The following is a 24,280-nucleotide window of genomic DNA, read 5'->3' on the forward strand; positions in this document are numbered from 1 at the left end:
ATGGTCCAAACTACCTCTTGGAACTGCTGACTGAAAGATCGCCTGCCAGAGTGAGGGTCGCGTTGTACCAAGCTGCACTGGAGTACAAGGTGCAGGAGCAAGTCGTGCCAGGGCTGGAGGTGAGCGGCCCACGAGCCAAGGGTGTGGTGAAGTCCCTGCTCCAGCAGCACATCTCTAGCTGCACTCATACCATATGCTTCTGACACAAGATCAACACTCCACCGCCAACCGACTCCACAACGCCACCCGACCACACAACGCCACCCGACCACACAACGCCACCCGACCACACAACGCCACCCGACCACACAACGCCACCCGACCACACAACGCCACCCGACCACACAACGCCACCCGACCACACAACGCCACCCGACCACACAACGCCACCCGACCCCACAACGCCACCCGACCCCACAACGCCACCCGACCCCACAACGCCACCCGACCCCACAACGCCACCCGACTCCACAACGCCACCCGACTCCTCACCGCCACCCGACTCCTCACCGCCACCCGACTCCACAACGCCACCTGACTCCACAACGCCACCCGACTCCACAATGCCGCCCGACTCCACAATGCCACCCGACCCCACAACGCCACCCGACCCCACAACGCCACCCGACCCCACAACGCCACCCGACCCCTCACCGCCAACTCTTCTTCCCCATCCTCCCTCCACCGGCTTATACTCTTTGGCCTGACGAGATCCCGCTTGGGTGTGAGGTAAGTGAGGAGTCGAAACAATGGTCCAAACTACCTCTTGCTGTTCCTTCTATCTTCTTCCCGGGATGAGTGATGGCACCAGGTCTTGTGTATAGGTAATGTTGACTAAGGGGGAAAACAAATATGTGCTTGAGGTAAGTCCTTTTGTGTGTTTTTGCCTTTTGCTTGTAAATACGTGCTTTAATGATCATTGCTTGCTTATGTAAATAAATAATTGTTGCTTTCCAGGCCTGCTCGTTTGTCTTTTCTTTCATTGATCCGATATAGTATGTACTTAATAGATAGACGTGAGTTCTGCCCCACTGTTTTGCTTTGGAAGTAATTAGTCAATGCTGCACCCATGCTTCCGCTCGGCCGTAATAAGTACTCGGGTATGCGATGATGGAACAGGCCATAGTTGGTCATTAGGTCATCAATAGGTAACATGACAAAGGCGAGGACCTTGTTAGATCTAATTATCCCCAACAGCGTCCGTGGTTGCTTAATAACCCGTCGAACCTCGGAGTTACCCGCGGCCTGGAGGCCTCAGGGTCAGTAATGATGGCAGGTCCGAGTACACACCTCGTGAGCCCGGCAATTATGCCGATACCATAACACGACGAACATAACCTCCCCCCCCCCCCCCCCCCCACCCAAAAAGTATGCAAAAAAAAAAAAGGGAAGATGGATACAATGAGGAAATGCAAGACAAACCAGTTGCACAATGAATTGCATTTTTACCGCATGATTGTTGATGAACACATCTTCAGCATACTTTGAGCGAGCCACTGCTCGCTCTTGGCCTTGCAGGATGGTACCGTGACGAGAGTACTCCACGTAATCCTCACTCTGTGCTAACAGCAGCTCCCTTGGGGGCACGTCAAGGTATTTTGCACCACCATACTGGGGTACAGAAAGGATATCACACACGTTATTGGAATAAAGCAAACATCATTTGTGCAGGATTGTTTTTCCATACTGCGCATTTTTTTTTTCAATCCATCCTCACCTTCTCCAGGATGCCTTCCTGCAGACCTTTTTTGTAGTCTTCCTTGCGGACACAGAATGCTTCTCCGAGCAGCTGCAGCTTCGTAGGATCTGCTTGCAAGTGGACCTCTGTGCCCCGCTCACTCGCATCCCATGCAAAAACTATGAAGAGGAACAGAGCATCAGGTCTATTAATATTGCTGCAGTTGTCGGCCAGCATCAAATTTTGAGTTAATTTTTCCCCGTTTTGACCCCCAAGTCCCCAACTTATGCTCCAGCACCAGATAGATGGACAGAGACAAACAGGAGCCATTACAATCCCCACCCCCACCCCTGGTGTCTTTTTCCAAAAATCAATCAGGGTGACATGTTTGTGCCGTCATTTTTAAAGAGCTACGAATCAGAATATATATTTTCTGGTTCGATGACAAGCACATGCAAGCAAAGACAGACTCACGCTGTGCTTGCGCCATTTTTGCCGTGTCTCCTGTGCACCGTACAAAATTATCTCCGGCAAAGGTCACCCTGAAATGCACACAAAGGTTGGCGACAACGAATCAGCACAATATAGAACCACCTTTAGAGGCCATTTTCCCCCACAGAGCAGGGGTTGGACTTTTTCGGGCACCGTGGTCCCCTTTTCGAAGCAATGTTTTACGGCCGGATGCTCTTCCTGTCACCAACCCTGTTAGTCGCCTTTTGCGACACGCAGGCAATTACCAGTGAACTGGTACTCAATTTGCCAACCTCGGAAGGATGACAGGCTGAGTCAACCCCCCTGGCGTTAATTCAGCAATCGACCGGGATACAAACCCAGGATCCCAAGCCGGCACCTTAACCGCTAAGCCAACACCAGGCATGAATCAGCACAATATGAACAATCCTAATGCTCGATGTCTCTTGGTCTTCACCAGATAAGCACCTGAAGTAAAGAATCTCTTCCTTCTTCAAATGTTAGGCATTTGCTCAGGTGCAGAGCAAGTCAGGCGCAACTTACAAAGCATTTTATGGATCAATGGCAACCTTTTTTTTGGGAGGTGGTGGATTTTGCATGTATCATGCTCTGCATGACGTCTTCTTGTTTATTTATTTATTTTTACACTGAGGATTGGTCCCATGATCGAGGTAGTTAGGATTTACCCAATACATGATTTACATTTTTCCAGTCACATGTTTCATGCAAGATTTATTTTCCAACCAATAAAGATGGATATAGCCTGGTGTTGGTGTAGCGGCTAGGGTGCCAGCTTAGGATCCTAGGATCGAATCCCGGTCGATCGCTGAATTAACGCCAGGGGGGTTGACTCAGCCTGTCATCCTTCCGAGGTCGGCTAATTGAGTACCAGTTCACTGGTAATTCCCTGTGTGTCGTAAAAAGGCGACAAACAGGGTTGGCGGCAGGAAGGGCATCCGGCCGTAAAACATTGCTTCAAAAAGGTGACCAACAAAAAACAACAACAACCACGGTGCCCGAAAAAGGCCAACCCCTGCTTTGCGGGGAAAAATGGCCTCTAAAGGTGTTTTTTTTTGTTTGTTTTTTAAACATGGATATAATAAAGCAGGATTGCTGGTCTGTCTGTCTGTCTGTCTGTCTGTCGGTCTGTCGGTCCCCAAACTACTCCCTCCGCTTTGAGACTAACCCCGCCAAACTTTCTGTGGAACCTTTTGGGGTCCCATCGGGTGTCTTAAGGATGTGTGGGAGGTTTCATACATTTCTCAATACAATTATGATTTTGAGTTTCCACCCATACAAAACTGCTCTCTCTCTGCAAGTAAACACATTCACAGGTTCGGCATGCACAGTTCCGCCATGTACCACATGTGGAAACATTTGATGGTTCAGTAATGTCTCAATACAATTGAGATTTAGCGTTCCTACCTGTACGACACCGATCTTTCTCCCAAAGATGGAAAAACGAGGAATCTAGTCTATCAAGAAATTTTGCAGCAAATTAAATTGTCCATGTGTATACACATTTGCAGGTTGGTGGTTGGTTGGTGGCATTTGCAGGCCTGGTGTTGGCTTAGTGGTTAGGGTGCCGGCTTGGGATCCTAGGATCCTGGGTTCGAATCCCGGTCGATCGCTGAAGTAACGCCAGGGGGGTTGACTCAGCCTGTCATCCTTCCGAGGTCGGCAAATTGAGTACCAGCTTGCTGGGATGAATGATCCCGGTGTGTACCCCGGTTTAGAATAGGTACACCGTATCCCTGCGCATCGTAAGAGCGTGACCAAGGGTTGGCGTCAGGAAGGGCATCCGGCCATAATAACATTGCCTCAAACAGGGAACCATGATTGTCATGGGGCCCGCAAGGCTAACCCCTGCTCTAGCGGGGAAAATGGCCTTAAAACGATCATTCATTCATTCATTCATTCATGTGTATACACATTTGGGAGTTCGGCATTTACCATTTCACCCTACCCCCACCCCCACCCCCCCCCCCCCCCAGTCTAAAAAGTCACCATATGTTTCATGCATCTCCCATGTTGATTGTATAAACTAATACAAAGTTTCGTTTATAAATGCCTAAAAATGTGCTCGTAATTGCATTTTTTGGTATTTGACCTTTTGACCCCACCCCAAAAATGCTACTGCTCTCGCACCTTCTTGCCATGTGGTGATCATAACGTCCAAATTTGGTGAATTTATGCACAACCATTTAGGAGGAGATAGCGTGATGAAAGGCCAGACAGACAGAGCCGATTACAGTATCTCCCCGTTTTTTCAACAAGCGTTGGGTAATTATTACAAACAACCTGCAATGACTACAAACTGGTTCAGTGATGTTGTTTCGTGCAAGTGGAAAGTTGATCATTGGAAGTTGAAGAGGAGGAGCAAGAATACATGGATTACTTACTCATTCTCCGCACATCCAGTTCCAGAGTAAGGATTCTCTCTCATGGAGCGTGTCTTGGGATCGTAGTAGGCCGAATTTGGGTCCAAGTTCCTTAAGTACTAGTGGAAAAGGACGTACAAACGATACAAAAGTAAAATGGAGTTAGACAGTCATGCATTGGCATGATGACAACCCAAAAGAATTAATGAAACAAGGTAAACAAGAAAGCATCTCAAAATGCAAAGCTCGTCCGTCCGTATCTGCTTTGTACTCGAACTAAACCAGACGAAAACGACAGTTTAAAAAAAATTGTACATTTTATTAATTTGTGTTTCTCCATATTCTCATAATAAAGGTTTGTTGAAGATTTCATGACAAAAGCTCAAATGGTAAAAAGGGGAGGACAGAAGAGGCCTAAACAGACAGACAGAAGCGATTGCGAAACCTCGTCTACCTCAGTGCAGGAGGGAGAGCGGGAGAGAGGAGGGGAGGGGCGGGTTCATAAGCCATGGATGAATGAAATGACATGTATAAAAAGTAATTAAAAGATGGACTTATTTTGTGTTATCAGCAGAGACGAGCAACTCAAATTTCCCCCACCTTCAACTTCTTTACACATTCACTTCCAATTGCAGAAATGCTTTCCCCGTCGACTTCCTTTGCTTCCCACCTTGAACACTTCACGCGCTTCCCACCAGACTTACCTTTGCTGTGTCCTCTCTGATGCGCAGATTGCGCACTGTGATGCGCCGTTTCGAGTCAAAATTTTGCCCGGGCATGTCTACATCATCTGCATATTTGTCTTCATCCGATTCATCCCCATGCTCTTTGTCCTGCAAAACATTCAAACAGACAAATAATGACCGTTAATATCTAAAAGTGGGCTCAAGAGACAGCAAGTTTAAAAGTTTGCCTTTTCTTAAACAAACTATTTCAAAAGATACGAGTACGAGCCTGTGAACCCCTCCTCTGTGCCACCGTTAAAATGAAGAGGAATATTTGGTTCCTTGCAGAAAATGAGGTGAACTAGTGTCAAATATGTCTTACAGGTTTCATTCCTCCCAGGGTTCAAGGATCTATCACATTCTTAGCAAGAAAATACTTGATGAAATTAATGCATTGCATGCCCCAAAATGGGCTCCACTTCTTCATTCATTTTGGCTCCTCTTGCTTGTGTGTGGCTTTGAGAAACTGCTGGCATGAAACATTTCAAAGCACTTTACCCCAAACATAGGTTTATGGATGCATTGCAAATCAGTTAGTTAACCCATCGGTCGGTGAAGACTTACTAGATGCTCAGGTAGTGCGTCAAACCTCAGCTCATCTTGAAGATTTTGTGCCTTTAGCTGTCGTTTTGCCTGCAGAGAGAGAGGAAGGAAAATCATTAATTTGGGTGCAACATGTCACTGTGGGTTTGCATCATTACTGTGAGCGCAGCTGTTCTGATGATGCAGTGCCCCTCGTAGGTTAAGATCAAAGGTAAATACGTGACCTCTGCAACATCCTGTTGGCCAAAAAGGATCAATTACATACCGACACACACACACACACACACACACACACACACACACACACACACACACACACACACACACACACACACACACACACACACACACGGAAAAATGCCTTCACTGCCATCACTTCCTAGGATACTCTGGGTACAAGTGACGTCATAACAATGGCGCCGCTTTTCTCACTGCACTCAGCAGGGCATTTCCTCAGGAAGAATTTCCTCCTCCCAATGGATTCCAAATGATGGGGATTGTCCGTCCTCTATTCTTTTAAATGCTGAACGTCAAGAAAGGAAACAGCACGTACCAATTTTAAAGTCTTTGGTATGACTCGACGAGAGTTTGAACCGCCGGCCACACAGACTCGGAGTGGACGGTCGAGCCATTATACCACCAAGTCTGCTTCAAAACTATTCACTATAAAACAGCATGTAAATGTTCAACTTTCGATAGGTTTGAGATTCCTGAGATACAAAATAACAATTTGGGATGGCACTTCATTTATGATGTCACAAGGTGATGTTGCTTGTGTAACTAATTGCCTATAGCAAGCACATCACAGGAAAGGTCTGCTTTGAGCTTCAGGTAGTGCGGACGGGATGGCAGAGAAGTGCGCAAACCCACCTCTGAGCTGTAAAGCCTGGGTTTGAATACCAACCCAGCTACAAACTGCCATCCTGGCGTTTCACAACTTTAGTGATTCATCAATGTGAGTGCCGTCCCTCATATTGATGTTAAACTGGGCTTCCCGTCTGCCCACATTTGTTGGTGGACGTTAAAAATCCCACAGTGCCCGTCGTGAAGAGTAGGAGAACTATCGCCGGCAACATGAAAAAATTCCAAACTCCTGCCCTGACTTCCTGAGTTGAAGTGGGGACCTAACCAGGACTGTAGCCTAGCAACTTAACCATCAGAAGGTATTGCATCAGAAGCACAGTTCTGTACTCAGCCAATGACGTTACCCCGCAGCCTCATGCTGCAAACGAAGAAGTTTCAGAATAATCGGATTAATAATTATGGAGATATGCACTGGGAAATTCGAAACTGCAGTGTAGGTAATTTTGACAACCGTTTGTAGTTCTATATATAATTGACGAATGATAGTGGTCTTCAAAAGCTCATACAAAATGTCCTTGTGAAACACTTTTTAAATAACTGGAAGTAGGTTTACTGATCTGGAGTTGAGAGGATCTATTTTTGCACCATTCTTGTGTATGGATGCGATGTTTACTGACTTCCAGGCAGGTGGGAGCCACTGAAAGAGAAAGAGAAAGAGACACAGAGACAGAGCAAGACAGAGACAGAGCAAGACAAAGACAGAGCGAGAGAGAGACAGAGCGAGAGAGAGAGACAGAGCGAGAGAGAGAGAGACAGAGACAGAGCGAGAGAGAGAGACAGAGCGAGAGAGAGAGACAGAGCGAGAGAGAGAGACAGAGCGAGAGAGAGAGACAGAGCGAGAGAGAGAGACAGAGCGAGAGAGAGAGACAGAGCGAGAGAGAGAGACAGAGCGAGAGAGAGAGACAGAGCGAGAGAGAGAGACAGAGCGAGAGAGAGAGACAGAGCGAGAGAGAGAGACAGAGCGAGAGAGAGAGACAGAGCGAGAGAGAGAGACAGAGCGAGAGAGAGAGACAGAGCGAGAGAGAGAGACAGAGCGAGAGAGAGAGACAGAGCGAGAGAGAGAGAGACAGAGCGAGAGAGAGAGAGACAGAGCGAGAGAGAGAGAGACAGAGCGAGAGAGAGAGACAGAGCGAGAGAGAGAGACAGAGCGAGAGAGAGAGACAGAGCGAGAGAGAGAGACAGAGCGAGAGAGAGAGACAGAGCGAGAGAGAGAGACAGAGCGAGAGAGAGAGACAGAGCGAGAGAGAGACAGAGCGAGAGAGAGACAGAGCGAGAGAGAGACAGAGCGAGAGACAGACAGAGCGAGAGACAGACAGAGCGAGAGACAGACAGAGCGAGAGAGAGACAGAGCGAGAGAGAGACAGAGCGAGAGAGAGACAGAGCGAGAGAGAGACAGAGCGAGAGAGAGACAGAGCGAGAGAGAGACAGAGCGAGAGAGAGACAGAGCGAGAGAGAGACAGAGCGAGAGAGAGACAGAGCGAGAGAGAGACAGAGCGAGAGAGAGAGACAGAGCGAGAGAGAGAGACAGAGCGAGAGAGAGACAGAGCGAGAGAGAGACAGAGCGAGAGAGAGAGACAGAGCGAGAGAGAGACAGAGCGAGAGAGAGAGAGACAGAGCGAGAGAGAGAGACAGAGCGAGAGAGAGAGACAGAGCGAGAGAGAGACAGAGCGAGAGAGAGACAGAGCGAGAGAGAGACAGAGCGAGAGAGAGACAGAGCGAGAGAGAGACAGAGCGAGAGAGAGACAGAGCGAGAGAGAGACAGAGCGAGAGAGAGACAGAGCGAGAGAGAGACAGAGCGAGAGAGAGACAGAGCGAGAGAGAGACAGAGCGAGAGAGAGACAGAGCGAGAGAGAGAGACAGAGCGAGAGAGAGACAGAGCGAGAGAGAGAGACAGAGCGAGAGAGAGAGACAGAGCGAGAGAGAGAGACAGAGCGAGAGAGAGAGAGACAGAGCGAGAGAGAGACAGAGCGAGAGAGAGACAGAGCGAGAGAGAGACAGAGCGAGAGAGAGACAGAGCGAAAGAGAGACAGAGCGAGAGAGAGACAGAGCGAGAGAGAGACAGAGCGAGAGAGAGACAGAGCGAGAGAGAGACAGAGCGAGAGAGAGACAGAGCGAGAGAGAGACAGAGCGAGAGAGAGACAGAGCGAGAGAGAGACAGAGCGAGAGAGAGACAGAGCGAGAGAGAGACAGAGCGAGAGAGAGACAGAGCGAGAGAGAGACAGAACGAGAGAGAGACAGAGCGAGAGAGAGACAGAGCGAGAGAGAGACAGAGCGAGAGAGAGACAGAGCGAGAGAGAGACAGAGCGGGAGAGAGACAGAGCGGGAGAGAGACAGAGCGAGAGAGAAAGACAGAGACAGAGCGAGAGAGAGAGAGAGCGAGAGAGAGAGAGAGAGAGACAGAGACAGAGACAGACTAAGGAATCCAAGACATGCCAGGAGTTTCCATTAGGCATACAATTACCAGGTTGGTGACATGAATGGAAAGATCAGTAACATTAAATAACGGAGACCTAAGCCTTTGGGATATTGAATATAGATGGAGGTGTGCAAAATGTCTTCCTTTACTTTACATTCCCGAGATCCAAATACAAAGTAAATTGCGATCTATAGCCTCGTTGGCAGTGACATTTGCATTAAACAGGCCAAAAATTTAACCACTACAATGCATCGATTTTGGAGGTGCCCCAAAAAACAAGATGGACAAAGAAACACAGCCAAGTAAGGTAGTGAGGGGAGTCTCACAAATAATTCAGGTGCAAGAGCCAAAGGACAGAAAGAGTAGCTAATCCAGTCAGACAAGGAAGGGGGAAATGTAGACGGGGATGAGGGAAAGTATCAATTTCATGGGAACAATCGAGCCACTGACAGAGGGTTAGGGATAAGTCTCTGCAGTACTCACTATATCCACTTTGGCGTACTCTTCAACAATGCGGATATGCTCCGCGGGATTGTAGCCATTCCACCGGTCTCGTTTTCCATCAAAGTCCTGCAGCAGGATGGGTTGATCTGGTTCATCGGGAGCGATGTCCTTTCCCGTGAACTGTGCCCCAACTTTCCTTGGCCTCTGCAGAATAAAAAGATGCGAGATAATTAGGTATCAGAAAAGATACTGAACTTCACCAAAAATATACCAACACCAAATGGCAAAGTAAACAAGAAAGAACAATCAGAGATTGCAGACCCTCGCCAGGACGTGTTTTTAAGGATTTTGTGTTAAAACAAATATGGCGGCCGAACCACGTGACCTTATCCCTGGTGTTGGGCTAGCGGCTAGGGTGCCGGCTTAGGATACCAAGGATCCTGGGTTCGAATCCCGGTCGATCGCTGAATTAACGCCAGGGGGGTTGACTCAGCCTGTCATCCTTCCGAGGTCGGCTAATTGAGTACCAGTTCACTGGTAATTCCCTGTTTGTCGTTAAAGGCGGCAAAAAGGGTTGGCGTCAGGAAGGGCATCCGGCCGTAAAACATCGCTTCAAATAGGGGACCGATAAACAACAACCACGGTTCCCGAAAAAGGCCAACCCCCGCTTTGCGGGGAAAAATGGCCTCTAAAGGTGGTTATTATATATATTTTATAACCACGTGACCTTGACGTCATCATCATTTTTTTTTTCCACCAATTTATCCATAGATGACGCTCAAGAAACTTCATCTTGATCAAATGAAGTTTTGCAATTGTGGAATTATGACATAATAATGGAGGAACCTATGACATGTGTTTGTGTCGCTCTATTGGCATATGTTATTCCCCATCGAGAGTTATTGACAATGAACCATGTCTCATTCTTATGCCTCCGGCCCCGAAGGTGGCCGGAGGCATATGTTTTTCTATGCAGAGCTTTCGGAGATATAGAGGTACAAAGTTTTTTTGGTTTTTCCAATATGGCGCCTGTACCACGTGACCTACACTACCAGTCAAAAGTTTTAGAACACCTCAATTTTTCCAGTTTTTATTGAAATTTACGCAGTTTAATGTCTCCATGTACTCTGAAATTAAGCATAGAACAAATAAACAATTGGAGATAAAAAAGAAATCATAGAATCATTTTGCTTCACAAAATTTAATTTAAATTTTTGACTCAGCAAAGTAGCCACCTTTTGCAGAAATAACCGCTGAACACACTCGTGGCATTCTTTCTACAATGGAAATCAAATATTGTTCGGGAAGTTCTTCCCAACACTGTTGCAGAGGTTCCCACAATTGTGTTGCACTTGTAGGTTGCTTTGCTTTCACCCTTCTGTCCAGTTCATGCCAAACCAGCTCGATGGCGCTTAAGTCTGGAGACTGTGCTGGCCATTCCATGATTTGAAACCTACCGTCTTGTTCTTTTCCTTGAAGGTAGTTTTGACATAGCCTGGAGGTGTGTTTAGGGTCATTATCTTGCTGTAGGATGAACCCCTGACCAACTAGGCGTATACCAGAGGGTATTGCATGGCGCTGCAAAATGCTGTGGTAGCCCTTTTGGTTCAGGGTGCCAGTCACTCTGTGCAAGTCACCGACTCTGGATCCAGGAAAAGAGCCCCAGACCATCACCCTTCCTCCTCCATGTTTGACAGTTGGTGTCACACACTGAGGAACCATCCTTTAGCCTACTCGACGGCGAACAAAAACCCTGTGTGATGAAGCAAAGATTTCAAATTTTGATTCTTCGGTCCATAAGACTTTCTTCCAGTCTTCAGTAGTCCACTGGCGGTGCTTCATGACCCAGGCAAGCCTCTTTTTCTTATTTTGCCATCTTAGCAATGGCCTTCTTACTGCCACTCGACCTGTCAAACCTGCAGCTCAAAGTCTTCTCTTCACAGTTGAACCGAGACTTGCTTACTTCGACCAGTTTTAAGCTATGCTTGAAGCTGTTGTCCTGTGAGCCGCCTATCACGCAAGCTGTTGACTCTCAAAAACTTGTCTTCTGATTTTCTTGTGGCTTTGGGTCTGCCAGACCTCTTCCTGTCTGAGTTTCCTCCAGTTTCCAATAAACTACTTCCTGCAGTGCAATATTGTCCAAATAATGCTTCAGAGGGTGTAATAACAGTCTGTTCCAATACTGCTTTTATACAGACAGGGGGTTTGTAATCAAGTAATAAGCAGAGGTTGGCACACCCGTAGGAATTGTTTGCATCAACTTTCAAGGCTTAATTTACTTACATTGCTGCAGAAGAGCTGTAAGTTGTTAACCCATTACTTGTTCCCTGAAGAAGGCCTTTTTTACAATATAACTGTGCAATTTACATTATTTTCCCGTTTTTGCTGACCTAAACTTTTTTTTTAACCTCGAGCAGTTTACTGCTTACCTTTGTACCATTTCAGGTTATTCACTGGACTTGAATTGCTTAGATTTCAATAAAAACTGGAAAAATTGAGGTGTTCTAAAACGTTTGACCGGTAGTGTATGACGTCATAATTATGATTTAAAAATTCTACAAGCAGGAGCACCTATTGTGAAGATTTCCTGTCAATCGGACCAACGGTTGCAAGGAAAATCATATTTATTCTGTGCGGACAAACAGACAGACAGACAACACAACAAACAGACAAATGGACTCAAATGCAATACCCTCTCCTCTGGCGATGGTAACTAGTCCCCCAAAGATACCTCCATGCAGTCTTTGCGCTTGTGGGTCATTGAACCGCAGTTCTCACAAGCACCTTTCCGGAAGCGAGTTATAACTGCACCCTGAAACACAGGATTCATTAGAACTTGATAAACAAAGAGAAAGGTGAAAAATCTAAACCAAAAATATACGTTTCAAAGACCGTTTCTATTATCAATACTCCACTGAATAGTCCATTTAATAATGTAAAAGCGTTGATCCAGTCATTACAGATGGGGGTAATTCCTGTAGAATTACAGAAGGGATGACTCGTAATACCCAAACCTAATGGGAGTGGTGCTATATCTATATTATAAAACAGGAGTGTCTGCTGTCCTCAAACTGCTCCCTCAGTTTTGAGGACAGCCCCGCCAAACCTTCTGTGGAAAGTTTTTGGTTCCAAGTGGGTGTCCGAAGGTAGGTGGTAGGTTTCATAAATTCCTCAATACAATTATGATTTTGAAATGCGATCAACATGGACCTTGCTCCCAAAACCGGAAGTGAATAGATGACGACGGTTCACTGGTTTGGTATCTAAATACAATTCTGATTTTTAGTTTCTATCCGAATGACGCCACTTTTATCCATCAAAACGGTGTGTGGGAGGTTTCATAAATTTCATAAACAACGCATGCATGAGAACCACGCAGGAGAGGAGCGAGTGGGCTAGCTATACAAGGAAGATCGTGCTCCGTAGCCTCTCTGAGACACACATCCGGAACCATCTCGCTCTTACAACAGAGTCCATCAGAACTCCTCTCTTCTCTTTTCTTCGATTCACAGCACGGGATCCTCAGCGAGCAGACGTCCATCCAGAACCTCGCAGCACAAGACTCAAACAACCCTGAGCGCACAGTCATCGGTCACACACACATCAGGGATCAGAGCCACACAGCTGAGACCCCCTCACCCTCCTTCCCCCAGAGAGTGAACGCACATCCATCGGGGCAGCAGGCCAGACAGACAGTAGTGCTTGCATCGCGTCAGGAAAGCCAAACACACCACACATACGCACATTGTCTTTCTTCTGTTCATCTTGTGTTTCCCGAATGAGTCTGTCCTGGGTAAGTTAATATTAAGATAAACCAGAAATTGTCCATTTAAGCTGCCATCCAGTTATCTCTGTCTTTTGATTGCATTTCACTTCTCGTGTCCCCATCACCATTATTTATGAAAAACATTTGCTTTAAAGTATAAATAACTGCTGTGTATTTGAGTTGTGATCTTGTCCTCCTGCCTAAATAAATCCCTCCTTATCCCTCGTGTACGTACACACACAAACAAACACAGACGTGCGCGCACACATATATATGTACACACACACGTACAAACACACGCATATGTACACACATGCATATGTACACACACACGCATATGTACACACACACACACATATGTACACACACATATGTACACATATATGTACACATATATGTACACACACATATGTACACATATATGTACACACACATATGTACACATATATGTACACACACACATATACACATATATGTACACACACACATATATGTACACACACACATATATGTACACACACACATATATGTACACACACACATATATGTACACACACACACATATATGTACACACACACATATATGTACACACACACATATATGTACACACACACATATATGTACACACACACATATCTGTACACACACACATATATGTACACACACACATATATGTACACACACACATATATGTACACACACACATATATGTACACACACATATATGTACACACACATATATGTACACACACACATATATGTACACACACACATATATGTACACACACACATATATGTACACACACACATATATGTACACACACACATATATGTACACACACACATATATGTACACACACATATATGTACACACACACATATCTGTACACACACACATATCTGTACACACACACATATATGTACACACACACATATATGTACACACACACATATATGTACACACACACATATATGTACACACACACATATATGTACACACACATATATGTACACACACACACACACACACATATGTGTACACACACACACACACATATATATGTACACACACACATATATGTACACACACACATATATATGTACACACACACATACATATATACACATACACACACGTACGTACGTACACACACACGTACGTACGTACACACACACACACACACACACATATATGTACGTACACACACACGCACACACACACACCAAATGATCCGGGTGACCAATCCAGAGCAGTGTCCCAGAATCCCAGATCTTACCTCCTTCAATCCCCTGTTGTACCATTTTTGGATGTCGCTGAACTGAGCCTGGCGCTCCGGCTGTGGCCGCTGATGTTTGAGAGTCGGGCGCTTGCTCGGATCCACGTACCATGGTACCGACGAGATGTACTGCGGTATGTGAGGGTTTATGTCACTGGAAGGAGGAAAAGGAACGAGCACACAGTCACGAAAGGGGGTCACAGCAAACACATTAACCCTCGTAATGTCAAATACAAACAAACAAGTTCGGAAGTCGAGACTCGAGACCCGTCGGGCAGACTCACCGTCCTTCTTCATCGACCTCCGCGGGTGCATTCCCCAACTTTCGCTGTTCTTCGAGCTCTTTACGTTTTCTCCAGTCTTCCCGAGATAGTTTTCGCGGTTCATCACTCCCATCAGTACCCCCATCCACCCCTTTCAGATCTACGACCCCTGCAGCCATCGCTTGACGCGACCACCTGAAGTTCCGCGCTCCGACGGACTAGGCCTCCGCGAGCGGCAAACGGGAAAGTTGGTTAATTTTTCTGAAAGCCTCAGCGCTGGCGAACCAAGCACTACCGTTCGTGTCTGCGTCACCACGCAGCGAGAACCACATGATCCATACCAGAAATACTCACAAATCGAATGGAAAAAACTACACAAAAGTTAAATATTCACCACTTCTTCGATTTTCACTTTCTGTGGTACAATCCTCCTTTTAGATCAACAAATATATATCTGCACCGAAGCGATGTCAACAAACAACAAGAAAATGGACGCATAAATTGTGATCTGCCGCGAACTACACCGCCATGATTATTATCAGTGTACATAAAGAAACAATACCACTAACAATAGCACAATAAAAAAAAATAACAACACCACAAGAAAACAGTAATAGCCGACAAGAAGAAACGTCTATGTAGGAGGAGCCGCCTCGCCCATCATGCCTGAGCATTTCTGCTAATAGAGGGTTTTCGGAGTTATCCCATAATGCCGTGCGCGCCGCCATGTTGGGTTTATTCACTTCCCTAACAACGACAGCATCAGTATCTCTGCAATCTAGCACGTCTATCTCGGTTATTCTGACTTACTGCAATGGAAGCTAGATTACGCCAATTATTTGGCCTTGTTTAGCTCGCCAACCAATATTGGGCCCGCTCATTGCATCATGGCATTGCGCATTGATTGCATCTAGTATCCCTCCGCTGAACGCTTGCTTTGACAGCTACGTCCTTCGTGAGCTGTGGTGACCAAAACTGCACTCAATATTCGACATGAAGCCTCACTAGATTCCTTAAACAATGCTAAAACCACCTCTGGATTTATCATTTATCTCCCTACTGAATACAAACTAACACCCTGTTTGATTTACCTGAAGCAGCCTGGCATTGTCCTGTCTGATTACCCCCAGGTTAAACTGCATCGGCCATCTTTTGCCCAATCAATGCAAGTATCAACACTTTCCTGAATCTGATCACTACCCCCTCTGCTATCTACCTTACCTCCAGTCTGTGTGTCATCAGTCATCACCCACATTTAGAAAGCTGACTTCACTCCACAATCCAAATCATTGACATAAATTATGAATAACAAGCATTGTGAGTATTGCGCTGCAATACATGTCCCCTACTGGCAGTCTGTCGTCCGGAATACTGTTGGGGAAATTACCAAAGTTCAAAGTGCCCGCAAGATCGCTCCATGGAGCAGCCTGCACGTATTGCACTGTGTGAATTATATAATTACCAACTCACGGTCTGAGGTAACTCGGCTAAAAATTATCCGATTTGCACCAAGTAAAGTTCATGAATGGTTGCACAGACCCCTACTTCTCACTAAAAGTGGAAACAGAATGTGAATTGGAGTTAAAACAAGGAATATTAACAGCTTTGACTTACCGCACTCCAAATTATAGTCCGGAAAACTGTTGGGGAAATTACCAAAGTTCGAAGTGCCATAACTTTGTCAAAAATGATCGAAACGTCGTGAAGTTCGAACTTGACCTGTAACTTATCATGAGGAAACCATGTACCAAGTTTGAAATCATTAGCATTAAGAGTTTAGAAAAAAAAAGTCCGGAAAACTGTTCTTTGCGTGACGGACTGACAGACGGACAGAGGGAGGGACGGAGTGAAAACCTATAATCCCCTCCGGTGTACACCGGTAGGGGACTAATAATTGTCCTATTACTGACCCATGAGGTACTCCACTACCTACATCCTCCCACTCACAGCCACTCTGTTTCGTATCACGAAGCTAGTTTGCAATCCAGTTATCTCCTATACTTCACCTTAGCCATCTATGTAGTACCTTATCAAATGCTTTTTTTGAAAGTCTAGATAAACAACATCCACTACACTTCCTTTGTCTAGCCAACCAGAAACGGCTTTGGGAACTCCAAGAAATTGACTACCTTGATTAGTTTGAGTTTATTCAACTCTTTTTTGTATGCAGACTCAAGGATCATGGAAGAGATAGACCGCTGAACAGATCAGATATAACAGGACAAAATGAACAGTAAAGAGAGGAGGGAAACACCAACATGGGAGTTGAAGGACAAAAAAAGGGAGATTTGAACAAACAATGAGGTGGGGTGGAATGGGGGTTAAGAAGGTAATGATGCATGGAGTGGACAAGATAGATACAGAAGAAAACTCAGGAAGGAAAAACTGAAAATAGGTGGGCTTGGGGATGGGGGAGGGTTAATGGTGGTATAAACGATCAAAGTTTTAGATCGGGGACGATCTGAGATGGTAGTGAACAGCTGCCTTGAAGATCTGGAGGAAAGGATGAGATTGAAGAGAATGTGGAAGGTGGTTCCACAGGTGGGAAACAAAGAATAACAAATGAATAGGGGTGAGCAGTGATTCTGGGTTGTGAGAGTGGATGGTGGACCATGTGAGACCTACAGAAACCTTGGGGGGGGGGGGGGGGGAGGGAGTGTAAGAATGGAAAGACGAGAGGATGCAAGAACAGAAGGGAGGCAAAAGAAGACCACCGACCTGTCTGCGGTTAGAGAGTGATAGGCCCATAGATTCATCTTTATCGCGGGAGATTCTAATAATCTTGAAGGCCTTGGTTTCCACGGTGTCAGGCTGAGCAAGGTGTGACACAGGGAAGCCATCCCAAAGGGGAGAGCAGTACCCCATCAAATTGCGGATGGAAGCCGTGTCAGAGGATAGGAGTTCAGGTGTGCCAAGGAAGGACTTTGCACGGCAGAGGATGCCCATCAACAACTGGCTTTGGAGGCCAGCTTTGAAATATGGTTTGCCCAAGAAAGATCATGGCTGATGGTGAACGTACAAGTTTGAGTGCCAGAACTTCCTCTTAGAGGATTGTTATGAAAGTAGATGTCGGGGTTTCCAGACAGTCCTTTCAGAAAGAGATAGTTAGAGTGTGAGATATGTCAGATTTGAAAGACATTCAGTTTGTGATTCTATCGAGGTCTGAAGAAAGGGAAGAGGCTGCAATCTGCCTGTCTAAAGGATGAGGTACAGTATGTCACGACAGAGTGTGATGTCATCAGCAAATTCATAAAGAGGATTTTCCAGAGAGTCAGAGAGAGATCGTTGATGACAGAATAGGACTGGATCCAGAACAATGCCCTGGGGCACTCCAACCTTGACAGGGAGGGGAGATGAAAGAGGCACACATTAGATTCGAGAGTAGAGGAAATCAGTAAGCCATGTGTGGAGTTTGACTTGGATGCCAAAGGCAGAGGGTTTGGAGCACAAGACGGGATGCCAGACTGTATCAAAAGCACGAGATATGTCCAGAGAGACGGCCCTGATCTCATGTGTGACATTGAGGGCTTCTGTCCATTATTGGGATAGGAGAAACAGCATGTCCAAGGTGGAGTGACCTGGTCAGAATCCAAATTGATGATATCAGATGAGACTGTTGGAGAGAAGAAAGGATTTCAAATCAACAGCGATAATGGATTCCATGACCTTGCTGATGAATGGAAGTAAACCAATTGGTCTGCAACTAAGGGGATCCATTTTTGCACCTTGTTCGTATAATGCAGTGAAGTTGGCAGACCTCCAAGCAGATGGAAGATGACCTAGCACAAATCACAGGTTGAAAAGGGCAGAGAGAGGATTTGCAAAAGCAGCAGAGCAGACTTTTAGGACTCATGAGCTGATGCCGTGCGGTCCAGTTGCCAAATCAGATTCGAGGTTTGCCAGAACCTTCTCCACCTTTTCAGATGAAAAAGGCACAGAGTCCAGGAGCAGTTGGGTATGACTGGGAAGGGTGGGTACAGAGAATAAGGGGTTGGGCACACACAATTTGGAAGCAAGCATAGAATTGAGGCATTCAGCCCTCTCACGAGCGGAGTCAGTTGTGGTGCCATTTGAGGAGAGGGCAGGGATGGAAGGGGAGCATACAGCAGAGACAGACTTAACAATGCACCACCAGGTTTCAGAGGAGGGAGAAAAGTTTGAAAGTTCATTCTTGAGGTTGGACAGATGTTGTTTTCCCTCTCTCCTCAGAGTGGGCACACACTTGTTGCAGACTTTGTGGAATGATCTGAGGTCGTCTTTGGTCGGATTTTCCTTCCAGAAAGAGAATGCAAGTTGTTTCAAGGCAACGTCCTCAACGGGATTCAGAGTACCAAGCATGGGAGGATAGGTAGAATAATTGAAGACGAGACGGGATGTATCTGTGCAGAGACGACCAGTCTTGACCAGTTTGCGTGCATGAACTGCCAGACTCGCTGGCGCTGGGGCTGTTCTCTGAGAATGGCCATGGAGATGCTGTCCTTCATTCACAAGCACATGTTCAGATGAACCGATTGGAGCAGAATAAGAACAGTAGACATTTGCAGGAAGTTACTCATAACCAAATGAAGAAGAAATGATGTACCGTTGACTGAGATCCGGGTCAGGAAGTGAACAGATTGTGTCAATCCCAATGAGTCGCAGAAGTCATTTGCTGAGGTGCCATGGCTGGTGCGAGAGGTGCCCATGCCCAGCCAGCTGGCATGATGACAATTGAAATCGCCACATATGAGGAAGGGAGAGAGTTGGGATGAGTGGATATAAGTTGGTCCATGTTGTTGGAGAGAGAGAGATGTAAATGGTCTGTAATTGGTGGACGTACAACATACGTATGAATAAACGGTGGGAATGAAGAGGAAGCCGTAGCCAGAGGAACTCCTGAGGATGTGGTGGAGTGAGGGCAGTGCAGGGAGAGTGAGCAATAGAGTATATAACGGAGGGTTTCCCAATCTGGAGGGTTTACAGTGAGGAATAGAGTATATAACGGAGTGAAGGCCCCGGATGTTTGAGGTCCATACAATTAAAAAAGAGGGAGGGGGGACGTCAGGTACAAGAAAGGGGAGGGGATGAGAGGTGAGGGGAGGGGAAGGGAAGCGGGGAGAGGGTGGCGGTAAGATGAGGGAGAGGGGAGGTAGGGCGACCTGTTGACAGTGTGTAGGTGATTGCAGAAGAGCTAGGAGAGATGGCAGTATGAGGAGGACCAAAGGCTGGGTGGTGTTGGGATGAGACAGTGAGGAGTAATTTGGGATGGGGCAGAGGGAAGTAGAAGATTGGACAACTAAGTGTATTTATGTAAGCAAGGCTGTTCTCATTCTGCACTGCCGTCTTACTTCACACCTCCATAGGAAAGGGTGTTTTTTGAAGTTGCAAAATGCTTCAACTTTATTCCCATTTGTCATAATTCTATGTTAACCCATCCCATGTGTAGCAGGAGACAGGGTTTTGTAATCACTTCTGTGGGTCTGTCTGTACATGTGTGTGTCGTTGGTTGTTATCTCCATTTGTAGGTTTCAGGAGGTGGAATGGAGTTCTCCCAAGACCATAAGTATCCATCTCCACTTCCGTAAGGGATCACGGTTCATGGACCAAGCTGTTCAACTTTTTCAGAGTTTTGTTCCAAGGTCTCTTTTCTGGATCGTCACCGAACCCCGAATTGCCTCCAGTTGTAGTTAATTTGTGGTGATATTCCCGGGGATTGTTTTCAAAATCTCAGTGAGGTCCTTCTTCATAATTCTTGTTGCTACAATTTTGATGCTCTTCAGCTTCCAAGATTTCTTGACCTCATTTTTGAGGTCCCGATATTTGGTCATTTTCTTGATTTCTGAGTTGTTTAGGCCAAAATCGCTGGGTACTGATATCTCAAGCATCAGTGATATATTTTCCCCTTTGTTCCTGTGTACAATGTCCGGATGCAATGCTTTGTTTTCAATGTTCATGCTCGATGGAATCATCAAGTCGTACGTGAGCATGACGTCATCATTTTCAATGATTGCCCTTGGTCGTGTTTCCATGAGTTTTCTGGTACTGGGATGTTTAAATTTCTGCAGATATGCCAATTAATCACTTCACATACTTTGTTGCGCCATTGAGTGTAAAGTTGTTCTGATAATAGTGTTACGTTTGTGGGGGTAGGTGATGAAATACCATAGTGGAGATAGAACTGTGTCGGGTATCATGGAACGCGTGTGAGTAGGAAGCCAACTTGATGTATTTAAGTAGAAAAAACTGTGAGCTTAAGATTGTTTATGTGTTTTTCACACGGGGCGGGGGGCGGAGTGAAGACCTGCTAATTAGGTCTAGGGTTTAAGATTAATCTCCCCAGTATGTGATTGCCCCCTGTGACCTTTGCCTGTGCTTTTACAATTACAACAACACCAACAATTGTCCACGGCATGCCGACGAAGCCCGAACATTCCCGATTGGGCTGGGCCCCGCCCCACCACCGCCGACAGTACCCGGACATTACGATCGGCAAATAAACCCCACCTCCGAAAGATCGTAACAGGCAACTAAACCCCACCCATCAACCGAGTAAGGAAAAGGCCACGCTCCGAGCTTTTGCTATTGGTCGTATGACGTCAGAGTGCGAGAAGGTTCTGAGAAAGGAGGAAGAAGAATTGGACTCCCTCTCTTGTTCTGCTTTTGGTCGCGGCTGGTCGCTTTTGTCTCGGGTGGCTTGTGAGAACTTTGCGGAGCTTTGGGAACTTTTGAATAGTTGGAGGAAGGGATGTTGTTGAACTGTGGTGCTTATTGGGGGAGCTGGAGCCACGTTGCGTTCCGGTAGGGAGTGGAGAACGCAGGACAGACCGCATGAATTGCCTCACGTTTGTGGGGCAGTGAAGAGGAACTTCACGCCATCTTGTGCGTTTCCCACACGAGCGGCTTCGGGCCACCTTGTGCTGCCAAATTATCGCCAAATTTCGGCTTGTCTGCCTCGGAGTTAAGCCCGTTTTGGCCTTTCATCACTCAGCGGTGTTAACCACCGGGCTGATGTGACAATAGTTTTTTGCATCCTGGAAGCAGGTGACGAGTACTTTCTGTTTCTGTCTTGCAGAATCTACACTTGTCTGTCTGGCTCAGTCCTGCCATCTTTTTAAATCCATTGGTGTAGTGTCCTTGATCTTGAGCATTTATTATGATTTGTTTGCCGTCGCAGTTGAGCTGACCTCTTCTTAGCCATTCCAATGACCCTTCTTTGTATTGTCTATCCCCACTCTGTCCAATTCTTGTTTGTATTTTCATGCTCTTTTGGCATTCTCCCAGTTGTTGGTGTATATATCTTGATATTTCTTTTTATATATTTATTTTGTCTTTTTTTGCAATTGTTAGGGCTGTATTTGTTGATGTTTCTTTTTTCTGTGTGGCATCTTCTCATTTTTGGAAATTATTTGCAAAGTGAGTTAAGGATACTTTTTCAGGTTTATTGTGTGATGGCGTGTGTGTGTGTGTGTTAGTTGGTGTGTGTGTGTTAGTTGGTGTGTGTGTGTGTTAGTTGGTGTGTGTGTGTGTGTGTTAGTTGGTGTGTGTGTGTTAGTTGGTGTGTGTGTGTTAGTTGGTGTGTGTGTGTGTGTGTTAGTTGGTGTGTGTGTGTGTGTGTGTGTGTTAGTTGGTGTGTGTGTGTTAGTTGGTGTGTGTGTGTGTTAGTTGGTGTGTGTGTGTGTGTTAGTTGGTGTGTGTGTGTTAGTTGGTGTGTGTGTTAGTTGGTGTGTGTGTGTGTTAGTTGGTGTGTGTGTGTGTTAGTTGGTGTGTGTGTTAGTTGGTGTGTGTGTTAGTTGGTGTGTGTGTGTGTGTGTTAGTTGGTGTGTGTGTGTTTGTTAGTTGGTGTGTGTGTGTCTTAGTTGGTGTGTGTGTGTGTTAGTTGGTGTGTGTGTGTGTTAGTTGGTGTGTGTGTGTGTTAGTTGGTGTGTGTGTGTGTTAGTTGGTGTGTGTGTGTGTGTTAGTTGGTGTGTGTGTGTGTTAGTTGGTGTGCGTGTGTGTTAGTTGATGTGTGTGTGTGTTAGTTGGTGTGTGTGTTTGTTGGTGTGTGTGTGTTAGTTGGTGTGTGTGTTTGTGTGTGTGTGTGTGTGTGTGTGTGTGTGTGTCCGGGCCGTAACCTTTTTACCATTTGAGCTTTGTCCTCAAATTTTGATCAACACTTCATTATGATAATATGGAGAAGGAAAATTAATAATTTGGTCAAAAGGTGAAGAAGTCAAAGGTCAATGTTGCGTAAAATCACCAATTTTCACCCTATTGACCTGAAATTTAAAGAATTTGCATATCAGGTCACTGAATTGGTTCACTAATCAAAAGGTAGGAGTCGATTGTTTTTCTTAGATCAAAAGGTCAAAGGTCAAGCTTGCATAAAAGTCATTTTTCATTTTGTATTTTTTTGAAACTGTTTTCTTTATTTTGAGCATACGGAAGAAGCAGACGTCTGAATACAAATGGATGCGCAGACGGGCTTTGCATTTTCCTTGCTGTGATTGCAAACAAACAGAATACGGAGAAACAGTGTGAACAAGGCAATGACATTGGTCTGGTGTGCCGAAATAACATATTACAGTAATACAACAATTACAATACCATGAAATGGGGGTGAATAGGGACACAAACTGAAAAAAAGTTCGGAAACTTTTTTCGCTGAAAATTGATAACCATACTGATTTGTTGATACTTGGGTTGAAAGTGTTGTCGTTTTTTTTAAAAGCAACTTATAGTCCCTATTAACCCCATATATGGGTTAAATAGGAATAAATAGGATTTTTATGGCTGACCCTATTCACCCCGTTTTATGGGTGAATAGGGAGTCACTAATACAAAAAAATAATAATCAAGAAACAATCCTGAGTTTCCAACTTATTGCTAAATTGATAGCTCCGATGGATGCACATAATATGCACCCATAATATTGTTGCGGACACGACTTATTAAGATGTTATGCTGGGCCGAGCGGAATGGCCGCCGTGTTCGCACAAGTTACCCGATTACACTCGAACGTTGGCCGAATCGCGCTATGCTAAATCAATGAAGGAAAGGACACAACGGCTGGGTTAAATGACACGACACCAGGGGTACAGTTCTCAAGACCTCCGGAGGAGGATATAATATGGGATATGCAGAACGTTTAGATTACACGGACAAGAGGTACAGCACAGAAAGGTGGGCACTTATACACGGTCTTATCTTAGCCCCGACAGACCACAGACAAACGGGACAAGGCTGACTCACACAGGGATTGATGGCAAGGAGGGGCAGGTAGTCGATGGCTCAAGGTGCACCTTGGCTCAGGGGCAGAATCGACCCGGTCCGGTCCAGAGATGCGGGAGGTATCTCTCAGCGCTAGGAGGTGACGTCCTTTCTCCTTCGTAGCTGAGGCGCATCTGACGTCACACCTCCGTCTTCCTGCGCTTGTCCAGCGGGGAGTGACACGCCCTCGGCTCGTTAGCTCCGCCCCAGATGGAATCGGTCCGCC

The 24,280-nt window shown here is 45.9% G+C and overlaps 1 protein-coding gene across 2 annotated transcripts in view; it reads right to left on the reverse strand.

The window, feature by feature from the left end:
* The window catches only part of SLU7 (spliceosome associated SLU7), a 38,131-nt gene extending 22,820 nt beyond the window's left edge, over positions 1-15,311 (reverse strand). For both annotated transcript variants that reach the window (XR_013621807.1, XM_068098389.2), the window contains exons 1-10: positions 14,851-15,311; positions 14,567-14,720; positions 12,254-12,334; positions 9,562-9,726; positions 5,820-5,888; positions 5,235-5,363; positions 4,552-4,649; positions 2,153-2,220; positions 1,718-1,857; positions 1,450-1,611 (exon numbers count right to left, since the gene is read on the reverse strand). Coding sequence is in view for 1 of the 2 variants with exons in the window: in XM_068098389.2 (XP_067954490.2) it covers positions 1,450-1,611; positions 1,718-1,857; positions 2,153-2,220; positions 4,552-4,649; positions 5,235-5,363; positions 5,820-5,888; positions 9,562-9,726; positions 12,254-12,334; positions 14,567-14,720; positions 14,851-15,008 (1,224 nt within the window). In the remaining variant the exon portion in view is untranslated. The remainder of the gene's footprint in view (positions 1-1,449; positions 1,612-1,717; positions 1,858-2,152; positions 2,221-4,551; positions 4,650-5,234; positions 5,364-5,819; positions 5,889-9,561; positions 9,727-12,253; positions 12,335-14,566; positions 14,721-14,850) is intronic.
* Positions 15,312-24,280: the final 8,969 nt, after the last annotated feature.

The sequence above is a fragment of the Myxine glutinosa genome, chromosome 1 (genome assembly GCF_964187855.1).
Source record: "Myxine glutinosa chromosome 1, kmMyxGlut1.1, whole genome shotgun sequence".
In the NCBI taxonomy this organism is placed as follows: Eukaryota; Metazoa; Chordata; class Myxini; order Myxiniformes; family Myxinidae; genus Myxine; species Myxine glutinosa.